At 39.6% G+C, this 13,951-nt stretch overlaps 1 protein-coding gene across 1 annotated transcript in view; it reads left to right on the top strand.

Annotated features, from left to right (window-relative positions):
* Nucleotides 1-13,951, top strand: part of epha3 (eph receptor A3) — a 110,978-nt gene that overhangs the window by 73,566 nt on the left and 23,461 nt on the right. The window contains exon 11 of the mRNA XM_073845013.1: nucleotides 11,001-11,150. Within this exon, the coding sequence (XP_073701114.1) occupies nucleotides 11,001-11,150 (150 nt within the window). The remainder of the gene's footprint in view (nucleotides 1-11,000; nucleotides 11,151-13,951) is intronic.

The following is a 13,951-nucleotide window of genomic DNA, read 5'->3' as shown; positions in this document are numbered from 1 at the left end:
GATCACCCACACCTGTTCACAATTACTATCAGGACTATAAGTATCATCTCCACTCACTCTGCATTCATGTCTGCATTGTCTCGTGTTTGGTATGTTCTATGTTCTCTGGATCTTTGACCGTGCTCTTGATTTTGTTATTTTGTGTTTAAGTTTACGTCCAGTTTGTGCCGTGTTGGCCTTTTGGTTTATGTTATTTATTTGTTTATTATTAAATACTACTCACCCTGCATTTGGACCCAGACCTCATCATCTTTTACCGTGACAGAATGCAGACATCCACAGTGGGTCCAGCGGGTGAGAGGTCTTTCGAGGCGGCGTCAGCCGCTCGCTTCGAGACCATCTACGCCTGTTTAGCGGCAATGGATGCCCTTAATGCTGAGGCGGCGCGGACACGCCCCTACTTTATGGCGAGGGCAGAAGCGTTTTTTCGAGGGAGGGCGTCTGCTCTCTCTGTTCCGGACGCGGCGGTGACCGTGCTCTCTGCTCCGGACGCGGCGGTGACCGCGCTCTCTGCTCCGGACGCGGCGGTGACCGCGCTCTCTGCTCCGGACGCGGCGGTGACCGCTCTCTCTGCTCCTGACGCGGCGGTGACCGTGCTCTCTGTTCCGGACGCGGCGGTGACCGCGCTCTCTGTTCCGGACGCGGCGGTGACCGCGCTCTCTGTTCCGGACGCGGCGGTGACCGCGCTCTCTGTTCCGGACGCGGCGGTGACCGCGCTCTCTGCTCCGGACGCGGCGGTGACCGCGCTCTCTGCTCCGGACGCGGCGGTGACCGCTCTCTCTGCTCCTGACGCGGCGGTGACCGTGCTCTCTGTTCCGGACGCGGCGGTGACCGCGCTCTCTGTTCCGGACGCGGCGGTGACCGCGCTCTCTGTTCCGGACGCGGCGGTGACCGCGCTCTCTGTTCCGGACGCGGCGGTGACCGCGCTCTCTGTTCCGGACGCGGCGGTGACCGCGCTCTCTGTTCCGGACGCGGCGGTGACCGCGCTCTCTGTTCCGGACGCGGCGGTGACCGCGCTCTCTGTTCCGGAAGCGGCGGTGACCGCGCTCTCTGCTCCTGACGCGGCGGTGACCGCGCTCTCTGTTCCGGACGCGGCGGTGACCGCTCTCTCTGCTCCTGACGCGGCGGTGACCGCTCTCTATGATCCGGACGCGGCGGTGACCGCTCTCTCTGTTCCGGACGCGGCGGTGACCGCTCTCTCTGTTCCGGCCGCGGCGGCGTCAGCTCACGTTCCTCTGGCGGCGGCGTCAGCTCACGTTCCTCTGGCGGCGAGGCCAGCTCACGTTCCTCTGGCGGCGAGGCCAGCTCACGTTCCTCTGGCGGCGAGGCCAGCTCACGTTCCTCTGGCGGCGAGGCCAGCTCACGTTCCTCTGGCGGCGTCCGCTGACGTCCCTCTGGCAGCGAGGCCAGCTCACGTTCCTCAGGCGGCAGCGTCCGCTGATGTTCTGCTGGCGGCGAGGCCAGCTCGCGTTCCTCTGGCGGTGAGGTCCGCTCACGTGACTCCGCTGCATGGGCCTGGCCCGCCATCCCTCCCCCTGATGCACCTTCCACCGTTCCTCCTCCCTCCAGAATTTTGGTTTTGGGAACGTCTGGAAGCCGTTCCCTAGAGAGGGGGTACTGTCATGATCGGGGCTGTGGGTTTTCCCTCAGCCACCTGAGGTCGCTGTTTGCACTCACTCCTCTGATTCTTCACGTCTGTTTTGTCATTAGCACTGATCACCCACACCTGTTCACAATTACTATCAGGACTATAAGTATCATCTCCACTCACTCTGCATTCATGTCTGCATTGTCTCGTGTTTGGTATGTTCTATGTTCTCTGGATCTTTGACCGTGCTCTTGATTTTGTTATTTTGTGTTTAAGTTTACGTCCAGTTTGTGCCGTGTTGGCCTTTTGGTTTATGTTATTTATTTGTTTATTATTAAATACTACTCACCCTGCATTTGGACCCAGACCTCATCATCTTTTACCGTGACAGAATTAAACTGCCCGCTGTTCTTCAGAAAAATCCTTTAGGTCCCACAAATTCTTTGGTTTTTCAGCATTTTTGTGTATTTGAACCCTGTATGATTTTGAGATCCATCTTTTCACGCTGATAACAACTGAGGGACTCATATGCAACTATTACAGAAGGTTCAAACGCTCACTGATGCTCCAGAAGGAAAAACAATGCATTAAAAGCCAGGGGTGAAAACTTTTGAACAGAATGAAGGTGTGTACATTTTTCTTATTTTGTCTAAATCTAATATTTTTCTCATTTAATACTGCCCTTCAGAAGCTACAGATGATATGTTTCCCAGAAGACAAAATAAGTTAAATATACCCTGATCTTGAAATTTAAAAAGTTTTCACCCCCGACTATTAATGCATCTCTATTACCATTTACTATACTTTATTTTTAATTTTATATTGTTAACAGTTGTTTTGAACCACTTTATATTAAGTATATTGAACTACTACGCATTTGCGTTTAATCATTTAATACAACGTACTTATTGTGTACAGATATGTTATTACGTTATAATTATTGTACTTTTTGTACTTATATATTTAAAAAAAAAAAAACTGTAGTTACATACACTGTCCACCCCAACCTTAATCAACCCTTAAATCTAACCAAACCCCAAACCTGTTTCTAACCTCTACTTAATGTAAACTTTTTGTTTTAATGCTTTTTATGTAAGTACATAGTAGTTAAAGACACCTAATATAAAGTGGGACCATATTTTGGTTGAAAATACTTTTTTTTTTTTCAATCTTAATTTGATGAAAGAAAGAACCGCATTTATTTGAAATAGAAATATTTTGTAACACGTCTTTGCTGTCATTTTTACACAATTTAATGCATCCTTGTTAAATATAACTATAAATGGTCAAGTATTTATTTCTTAAACACTTACTGAACACAAACATTTGTAATGATAGATAAAAAGATAGATAGATAGACAGACAGACAGACAGACAGACGTTTTCTTTGTGCACATTGCAAACATTCCCACAAGGTTTAGATTTAGGAAAGGAGAAACTGTGTTCACTTAGAACATGTTTTAGTGCTTTATTAGCAAGCCTCAAACTGAAGGTTTTCTCTCAGCCATGATTAGACCCAGGCACAATCTGTGCTGATTCTGTGGAATAGTTTTAAACATGGTAAAATGTGTTAAGCAGAGTTGAGCAGACTCTCTTTTAGTAGCTGAAAACATCAGAGATGACATACATGGGACAGGGCATCTGCAAAACTTTGTGAATGATGGGCTTCCAAATTCTCCAAAAGCTACAGAACAAATTCCATATGGGCCAGACCATGGTTGTCACTGTCTCCTCTGAGCCAGCATGTCTGATCTTCATTCCCTGGAATTAATAACCATATTCCTCACTCTCATTCTTAAGAGCAGCATCCATTATCAGAAGAGATAACTAATGCATAAATACACTTAGAGACGGGCATAAATCCACAGCATGTGAGGCTTTAAGAGATATTGCTGCTTAAATTACCAATACAAGTGTCACCTAACATAAGTGTTACACTGATATATGACATATGCTGGGGAGGGGACGTCCAGCGTGTTATTAGATAAACCCAAAATTGTTGGATTTTACTTGCATCTGACAGCCAGCGTAAATGTATTTTTTCACCATTACAGCTAGACCCCCCACGGCATCATTGCGCGGCTACGAGAACCTCGAACCCACAAGAATGCTGGCAACTTTCGCCTTCCCCTTCTATTAAACCCAAAGGATACATTGTGTCACATTTTACGTTCATTAGCAGCGATCTTCACTGTAAAAAGTAATAAGTTGTATTTACTTAGAAAACCTGTGGAAACTGATTACCTCAACTTTCTCACGTAAATTAGTTCATCATTTTTGAGTATTTGTAACTCACTTTGACAAGTTTAGTTAACTTAGAGTTTTAAGTTAAGCTTAATGCACAGAACTCAAACAAAACAGTTGACTTTACAAGTCTTCTTTGTTCACATTACTAGCAAAATGTGTGGAAACTGATTACCTTACATTTCTCGAGTAAGTTGTACTCAAATCTTTAAGTTGTTAATACAAAGACAGACAGCATATTGTTGGCACAAAAATAGGACATTTAGTTGTTTATTAAAATGTAAAGTCCTTACATTTAAAGCATCAACCTTAAAACAAAAAAAAAATGCACATACTGCACTCAGAAAATAAATACAAAAAAAATAAAGTAGAATAGAAAAAATGATATACTTTTAAATCACACAACCTGATACGATTCTTTAGACGAAAGTCTAAACTTGACACTTCAAAACTTTCATAAAGAGATAATAAAATACATTCATATGAAACAAGCAGTTTAATCCAAGTCTTATGAAGAGACGTGATCTCTTTATATGATAAACAGCATCAGCGGACAAACACAAGCTTAAACACACACTTGCTTGATGTGCATAAGCAAACCTTATTCGTTCATATGGAAGCTCAAATGTGCTGAGTAATACGAGTTATATGTGAATAAAAGCTTAAATTAAATCTGTTCATCATAAAGTGACTGTCTCTTTAGAAGACTTGGATTAAAACACTCCATTCATATGAATTTGTTTCACTACCTCTTTATGAACGTTTTGAAGCATGTTTTGGGCAAACAAACTTTCAGTGGAGGGAAAGAAATCTGTCAAATATCATTACAAATATTTTGCATTGTGTGTCAAAGATCAACAAAAGTTGACTTAACTTTACGCAAACTGCAAGTTTTCCTAAATGAAATGAAACACTTCATTCACAATAACCTTTTTACATCAGATGACTTTTCAGGGATCTTATTTTAGGTTCAGCCATTGAATGAAATCAAAGGTATCCTTCAAAACTGGAGGATACTCTTCTTACATAGCATAACCGAGTTCAAAGACCAGGCACATGGCTAGGGGAAGATTTTCCATGTCCACTGATTGTCCAATATAATTGTACCTTTCAAAATTATTGCAGTAGATCTGGCATCAAGATGCAGTGAGTCCTCAGCTCAGGGATCTTGGTCAATATGCTGATTGACATCTCTTCTTCACAGTCCTAGAAACAGGAGTAGCATATGACAAAAAATAAGTAACTAGATATAATTAAGAATGCGTATTAAGGTTATACAGTTGCACACATTTATAACTGTGTATTGTCTTTAGATGTAAATGCCTTTCAAACTGGGCAAAGCAGTGGATGCCAAAGATGGAAAAAAAGACATTCAATTGTTTGCACAAAAAATATTTTGATTAAAAACTGACATTTATAATTTGCATGATTTCTAAAGAATGTTCAGAAAAGCATGACCAAGAGAGCACCATCATAAGCCATGTCAAACGAGTGGTTTTCAAGTCTCTGTCACTCATATACAAGACAGATGATGCACGGTGCCTCCTACTGAGCAATGTTGGTTCGCAATGTTGCAGTCAACAGACAACCAGGTGAGACACAGGGCCCATGACCGATCTAAAGTGTCCAGTTAGAAATTTGTTGCCCATTCTCAATGGGAAAGTGCACAAGCAACATTGTTTGGCAACAGTGCTCAAAAAGTTGTCCTGTGTAACATCAGCCTTAGACTCTTACTTTCTTTTGGTATGATATGATTTCTTTTATTTCTTTCTAACCTCCTTTTTTGTTTTTATATTTCTTTAATTTGCTTACCTTCATTCTTTTTTTGTCCTTCCTTTCTGACTTCTTTGCTTTTTTGTTGTTTCTTTTAATTTTCATCCATTTAATTTTGTAACCTTTTTTTACTCAATTTCTATTGTCTTTCAAATAAAAATCCTCTCATTAATTACTCACCCTCATGTCATTCCAAAGCTGTATTCATCTTTGGAACAAAAATTAAGATATTTTTTGATAAACTCTGAGCTTTTTTTGACTTTGCATAGACAGCAACACAACTGACACATTCACGTCCCAGAAAGGTACTAAGGTAGTAAGAACATCAGTGGTTCAATTGTATTGGTATGAAGTTACAAGAACATTTTTTGTGCGCAAAGAAAACAAAAATAGAAACTTTATTCAATGATTCGTCAGTTGACGTGCCTTCGTGAGAGTACCATGATGTATGTGCATAAATTCTTCTGCTCGTAAACAAGGTGCAGTGCAGAGCCCCAAGGTGCGGGTCCCATGTCAGAACAACGGGCTCCTGCGTCAACGGTATCACACACATGCGTCATGGTACTCTCCTGAATGTGAAAAGTGAAAATCTCTTATTTTTGTTTTCTTTGCGCACAAAAAGTATTCTTGTAGCTTTATAAAATTACGGTTGAACCACTGGTGTTTCTGAGCCTTGAAAGTGGTAGTTGCGTTAATATCTACGCAGGGTCAGAAAGCTCTTAGATTTAATTTAAAATATCTTAATTTGTGTTCTGAAAATGAAAGAAGGTTGAATTTTATTTTCCATAATCCCTTTAAGTATTTTCCCTCTTCTTTCTAACTATTTTCCCTTTCTCCTAATTTTTTTGTTTCACTTTCTTTCTTTCTTTCTTATATTGTTTCTGGTTCCTGACTTTTTCTTGCCAGATTATAATAGTTTGCATTATACTAAATAACCAGAATATCACAGGCAAAATTACTTACAAAATATGTCTTGTAAAAAATCTGCAAGATCCTCTTCAAGGAAGAGTGGAAGGCCATGGAGAACTGCTGGTCATCTCCCATTATTGTTTGATGTCTGTACAATTATGTAAAAAGTCATATTTAATAGCACTCATATCACAAACATTAGGCACAAAATATAATGAATGTCATTCTGTGTGATTTTACAAAGTGCACCCTATTGTAATAAGCATATTATCTGTGAAAACATAAAAACTGAGTACTTACATATTCCATAGGATCCATATTTGAATCAGTTTTTCAAGAGTTGACCCCTTTTTCACTCAATAAACAAGCAGAACTTCAACTTCCACTGCATGAGATTAAGTCCTCAAAAAAGAGCACATACAATATGAAAAGAAAATGGTAATAATTAATGCTGGGCATTAATGCACTTTAAAAAAAAAAAATAATAATTATATAATTATATTTCATGACATTTGGTCAAACATTAAATACTGGAAAACGGATTACACGAGACATGACACATTTTAATAAGTTGTACTGTATCTCTTAACATACTTGTTGATGTCTATTCACGTTTATTTTACATTATTACTAAGGTTAGAAGTAACTGGCCTGCTAGTAAGCTAACTGAAGGTTACAGTTATGCTCGTCAGTAAAACTTTCAAATTTAGTTTTTTGTTCCTCGAAAACAATAGCACACACTCTGAGAAGAATACAGTTTCTAACTAAATCACCAAAAACTTACCTAATCTTTCTGCCATATTTCAAACACGATCTGACATTTGCTGCGTCCCAATTCGCCTACTTATACTATGCCCTAAAAGTATGTACTCTTTTTATGAAGAAAAAGTACATACTTTTGAGTATGTAGCAGAATAGTAGGCGAGCTTTGGGACATACTACTTCGTCACAACTGTTTCTTTAACGGACGCTCTGTTGCTTAGTCACCTGAATCCTGTCACTGTTTAAACTGCCCTGTCAATCATCACAGTTAACATTATCTACATTTAGTTTAATTTAATTTCCTACCGTATTAGAGAGAAATGAAGAGGCACGTTCTTTCACGAGTCTTTCATGCCCAGAACTCTGCTCTTGTGTTTGCATAATTATGCATTTAAACGTTAATGACCAAACCTATCATTATAAAAGTTCATAATGTTGCTGCACATGAAATATAACACGGATAACATTTAAAAAAATATTTTTTATCAGGTTACATGTTGATTATTTATCACTCAAGCCCCTTTCTCTACCTGTCCGGTGGTCGGGCATGTCCTCCATGTTTGTAGTTTCTTAACACTTTTTATGCGTGTTTGTAGTTCTAATCGAATCCTCGTTCAACGCGCAATGTGTTGTGGGCAATATTAGCCGTTAGAGTGTGCACTGATCCACACTTCGAATTCCGAAGTTAAGTAGTAGACCATCCAGGAATCTTTGGAATACTTTTTTAAACATACTACGATTTGGGACATACTAATTCTATTTTCGAATACTATTTAGGACGGATAGTATGTGAATTGGGACGCAGCATGTGAAGTTCAGTTAGTCGTCTTCTTCTGGTGATGTTTTTTTTTTTTTAGCGTTTTTTACCTAAGGTGCACTTTCGCCCACTGCTGGTCTGGTTATTACAACAGTGTGAACAAACCTTTAGTACAACACACTAGATGCTCTTAAGTACTGTTTACTAAAGTTGTTTAGTTTCCCTACGGCATCCACCTAAAAGTTCAAATAACTCAGTGCGCTCAAGTAAAATCAACAAATTTGTCGAAATTAGTTATATTTACATGCTTTTCTTAGTAGATTCAGTGATTACTTTTTACAGTGTTGCAGGGACTGTTTGTACGCGCTCAATGGGGAGGCCCGCGCACAAGTGGGTTTATTTTTTAAAGGCCTTGTGTTTGGAGAATGTGGGGTAGGAATTGTGTGACTTGGCCAGGTTGCTGGTTGGCTTTGGCTCTACCCTGTTCTCTCTCAGTCTACCTCCTTCATGAAGGTTGAGTGTAGAGTTACCCCAGCAGCCGAGCTGAGTAAATACAACGCTGATCCTCAGAGAGAGAGGACCTGAGCACATAAAACAAGCCCAGCCAGCTGTCAGAGATGAGGACAGGATCGATGAAGGTGGTGGCATACCACAAACCAAGAGCAAAGATAGAATAGGTGGAGGAACCCGGACCACTTGTAGAAAAAAGGAATTGAAAATCAAAACATTCAATATGGTGGTTTTAGGAAGTGCTGCCTTTTAGTTAAAAGAGCCAAATTACTCTTTGAGTTGTTTTCATGCCTGTAACGGATAGTTCAACCACACTGTCATCTGTTACTCACCTGCATGTGGTTCCAAACTAATCTTTTGTTTATCTTTGAAACACAAATGCAGATATTTTTAATAAAACCTGAGAAATTTCTGTTCCTTCTTTGAAAAAAACAGCATATGCTGGTTGGGTAGGTTTTGAAGCATGGATGCTGGCTTGAGCTGGTTTAAGCTGGTCCTTTGCTAGTCATGAGCTGGTTTAAACTGGTCATGTGCTGGTTTAAGCTGATTATGTGTTGATTTAAACTGGTCATGTGCTGGATTAAGCTGATTATGTGCTGATTTAAACTGGTCATGTGCTGGTTTAAGCTGATTATGTGCTGATTTAAACTGGTCATATGCTGGTCCTAAGCTGGTCCTGAGCAGGAGCTACACTCTTAAAAGTAAAGGTGCTTCACGATGCCATAGAACAACCTTTTTTGCTTAAATGGTTCCTTTAACATCTGAAGAAGCTTTCTGTTTCACAAAAGGTTCTTTGTGGCAAAAGAAGCTTCAGATTATAAAAAGATAAGAAAGAGATGGTTCTTTAAAGAACCTTTGACTGAATGGTTCTTCTATGGCATCGCTATCCTTTTAAAGCACCTTTATTTTTAAGAGTGTAGTTGCTTAAGACCGGCACATGACCAGCTAAGGACCAGCTCATGACTAGCTTAAACCAGCTCATACCAGCATCCATGCTTTAAAACCTACCTAACCACCCTGTGTTTTTTATTTTAACATGACCTCTATCGAAAGTCTATGTAACTTTGAATCCATGTCTTCTGAAGAGATACACCAATTTATATGATGAACAGATTTATTTTAGGTGCTTATTCACATATATACACTGATTAATGCACATACAGTTGAAGTCAAATGTTTACATGCACCTTGGAGAATAAGCAAAATGTTAATTATTTTACCAAAATAAGAGGGATCATACAAAATGCATGTTATTTTTTAGTACTGACCCGAATAAGATATTTCACATAAAATATGTTTACATAAAGTTCACAAGAGAAATAGTTGAATTAGTTTACATACACTTGATTCTTAATACTGTGTTTTTTTTAGTGATAGTTGTTCACGAGTCCCTTGTTTGTTGTCCTGAACAGTTAAACTGCCTGCTGTTCCTCGGAAAAGTCCTTTAGGTCCTACAAATTCTTTGGTTTTTCAGCATTTTTGTGTATTTAAAACCTTTCCAACAATGACTATATGTTTTTGAGCTCCATCTTTTCATATGCAGCTATTACAGAAGGTTCAAACGCTCACTGATGCTTCAGAAGGAAAGACCTTTAAAAGGAAAGAGCCTTTAGAAAACTTTTTGAATTTTAAGATCAGGGTAAATTTAACTGATTTTGTCTTCTGGGAAACATGTAAGTATCTTCTGTAGCTTCTGAAGGGCAGTACTAAATGAAATTGTATATGATATTTAGGCGAAATAAAACAAGTACACATCTTAATTCTGTTCAAAAGTTTTCACCCTCCCCCCACCCCAGCTCCTTTGACTTTTCAACTGTACATACATTCCAAGAGGGGGGTTATGTAGTGGATCCATAAAAGAACCTTTTTTGATTCCCCAAGGAACAGTTCTTAAAGGAATGTTTTTTGTTGTTTTGTTAATGTGAAAAATACTGTTTTAAACTATAAAGAACATTTTGTGGAATGGTACGATTCTTCATTGAACCATAGATGCTAATAAAGAACCTTCTTTCCTAAGAGTGCAAAGCTCATCAAATATTCTAAACAGAATCTCAACTGCACTTGTGTGGTCTTTTCTCTGCAGTGTGTAATTTGCTCATAATGCTGTATAAATGGATCCTGCATAGATCCAGGGTCCCTTGCACTAGTAGTGCAGCTGGAGGTTGTGTCTAAATTCCACTAACACAAACAAATCCTAATGGCATCTCAGAGTTAGTTTCAAACTTTGAATTTCATTCATTAGATGCATGGCCCTCTCAGAAATCCCCCCTTCACCCTCTCTGACACCATACATATGGCCTGTTTTAAATGCCAATGCATACAGATTAGTTGATTTGGCATATGAACGCGAGAGTACATGTTATTCAGCTAACAGTAAAAGAACAGAAGAATATGTGTTTGGAAATTGTCACAGATGGCAAAATGTTTCCTTGACAGATGGATTTTGTATGATTACAGGGTGGCAAGATTCCAATCCGATGGACCGCGCCAGAGGCCATCGCCTATCGCAAGTTCACCTCGGCCAGTGATGTATGGAGCTATGGGATAGTCCTATGGGAGGTCATGTCTTACGGAGAAAGGCCTTATTGGGAGATGTCCAATCAGGATGTGAGTAGAGCGGCTGTCAGAGCAATCCAACGTCTTTCCTGCCAAAATAAATCAGTGTGACATATGTTCGATGTTCAATTTGATTTGAAGTCTTTAAAATGGCCTTTTGTACTTCACAGGAAAAAATTACATGTACATCCTAAGTGGCCATTAAAACAGAACACGTGTTCCAATGTGTTGTTCTTCCATTGTTTTTACATGTAAACGTGTGTTTACTCTGAAAACTGATTTTTTGGAAATGTAAAAGTTGTTTTAAAACTTATTTTACTCAAGCACTGTGTTTTCAGAACACCATGCCATGTGCGAGACACTGCAAAAGCTGCGCAATGCAAGCGCAATTGTCTAAAGTGTCTGTCTACCCTGCTTAAACCAGCCAAGACTGGTATTAGCTGTTTTTTTTCAGCAGGGTACAATGTGTTTACATAGAAAAGCAATGGAAAAGTAGCACAGTGGAATGGAAAAAGACGTTTTGTGTGAACAGCCCCCAAGAGTTTGAAACAACATTGATTGAACAGTCATTTCTGTGCGAACAATGTAATTAAATTAGCAATATTTTCAATGATCATTCAACTACCAAGCTAGTTTTGCACGGCAAGACCATTCATGCAGCTCTTAGCTAGCTTCACGAAGATAGATAACTGAACACACAATGAGCATCCGATGGTAAAAATGTGCTTTTCAATTCACAGGCCAAGAGAAACTATTATTGTGTAGGCCTTACAGAAAGATAAGAACTAGGGCCATGTGTGGAATTGTGGAGCGGTTTGGTATGAAATCTTGTTGTGTTGACACTGTTATTAGTTCTTTAGCGCTGACCCTAAACAGTGGCCTCGTTGCTGCAGTTCAGTAACTTCACCCTGAGCAAATAAGGCCCTGAGAGTTTATTTGAACTGGTTTTATGGCAACGCTGATGATCGAGTGATGAAAAGCAAAAGGGAGTAAGAGTTCTGGAGCACTTATGAGGCAATTGATTTTGTGTTGTTGCATGAAAGGAAGTGCTTTGTTTTTGTTTTATCCTACTGGATGGTGACAGTTGGCAAGCGAGGAAGAAATATGTCCTGAGGAGCTCAAAGGACAGGAAATTGAAGAAAATTGTTCGGAAAATTGCCTCAGCTTTAAAGGAATAGTACATTTTGACAGAATTTACTCACCCATATTACTTTTTCCTGTGAAATACAAAATGATATATGTTTTTTTAAAGTGTACTAATATAGTACTGGAGTCCCCTACAACAGGTTTAAAAGCATCTAAGGTCAGAAAACATTGTAATTTTCTCAGAATATACATTTATACATCATTTGTCAATTTCGAAATGTTTAGTTCGAATCAGCTTTGAGCATAATGTCTGTAAACCCCGCCCTTCCATAAGCCTACTCTGCTGTGATTGGTCAGCTAGCCATGCCTGTTGTGATTGGTTTTGTGTCAGCGAGTTGAAGCGAGCCCAATAACGTCATATTTAGCCTCTGGAATGCAAATTTACCAGGGGAACCCTGACAAAAAGTGTGTATTTTACACCCTGGAATAAATTTTTTAATGGGGCCCCCCTTCGAAATGCAATTGGGATAGTTTTGAGTAGCAATTGGGTGGGTTTTGTTGTGAAAACCTGGCAACCCTGATGTACCTTAACATAAAACATTAATATAGTACTCCAATTCGTTCTTAAAATAATGACATAAAAACATTTTGTTTAACACTTAAGCTGCTAAACTGTAAACACTTCACACAAAAAATAACGGTGGACATTTTAGCCAAATGCTAATGTGTCTAACTGATGAAACAATAGTTTCTAGACCAAAATATGTCAAAGTTACATTCTTTATAATTAAAGTAATGAACAACAGCAGTCTACATTAATCGACACATTCTTAGGAAATGGTGACTTCACAGCAAATTATCAGAACTATTTCAGTAAGACAGTAATATCGTGGTTTACCTGGAAACCTAAAGCTGCACTTGGTATGCATCACATATTAGCACAAAAACCTTGATATTTTGAGCACTCACTTGAAAATGTACACATAACGTATTAATCGTACTTATAGGTTGTGGTTGGGAGACACTTGTTAGTCCAAATAAAGAAGATTAGAAGCCAAAAAAAGATAAAGGCCAATATTAGTTTTCTGTAAAATGACAAGCAAAAAGGTTTGAATTGATTCGAAAGATTCGAAAATATGATTTTCTCTTGGGAGACAATATCTTTATGTGTAATGCGCTTTTTTGTTGTTTTTTAACACTGTGCCATGTGCGAGACACTGTAAAAGCTGTGCAATGCAAGCATAAATGTCGAAAGTTTCCATCTACCATGTGTTTACATAGAAAAGCAATGGAAATCGAAAATGTGTGAATGGCCCCTAAGAGTTTGGAACAACATCCCTGGTGAAAAAAACAGTTAAACCAGCCTAGGCTGGTTGGCTGGTTTTAGCTGGTCAACCAGCCTGGTTTTAGCTGGTCATAGCTGGAAGGCAGGCTGGTTTTAGAGGGGTTTTGGCCACTTTTCCAGCCTGGTCAGGCTGGTCTTAGCTGGTCAGGCTGGGAAACCACCAGCTAAATCCAGCCTAGCCAAGCTGGGAGACCAGCTTAAACCCGCTACTTCCAGCTTAAACCAGCTAAGACCAGCCAACCAGCCTAGGCTGGTCTTAGCTGTTTTTTTTTAGCAGGAATGGGATTGAACAGTAATTTCTGGGCAAACTATGTAATTAAATTAATATAATATTTTCCATGATCAACCAACTGCCAAGCTAGTTTTGCATGGCTAGACCTTTCATGCCAAAAGTTAGCTAGCTTCACAAAGATAGCTAACT

Source organism: Garra rufa, chromosome 8 (genome assembly GCF_049309525.1).
Source record: "Garra rufa chromosome 8, GarRuf1.0, whole genome shotgun sequence".
Taxonomy (NCBI): Eukaryota; Metazoa; Chordata; class Actinopteri; order Cypriniformes; family Cyprinidae; genus Garra; species Garra rufa.
The sequence above is the reverse complement of the archived record's forward strand: the minus strand, read 5'-3'. Positions and strand labels throughout refer to the sequence as shown.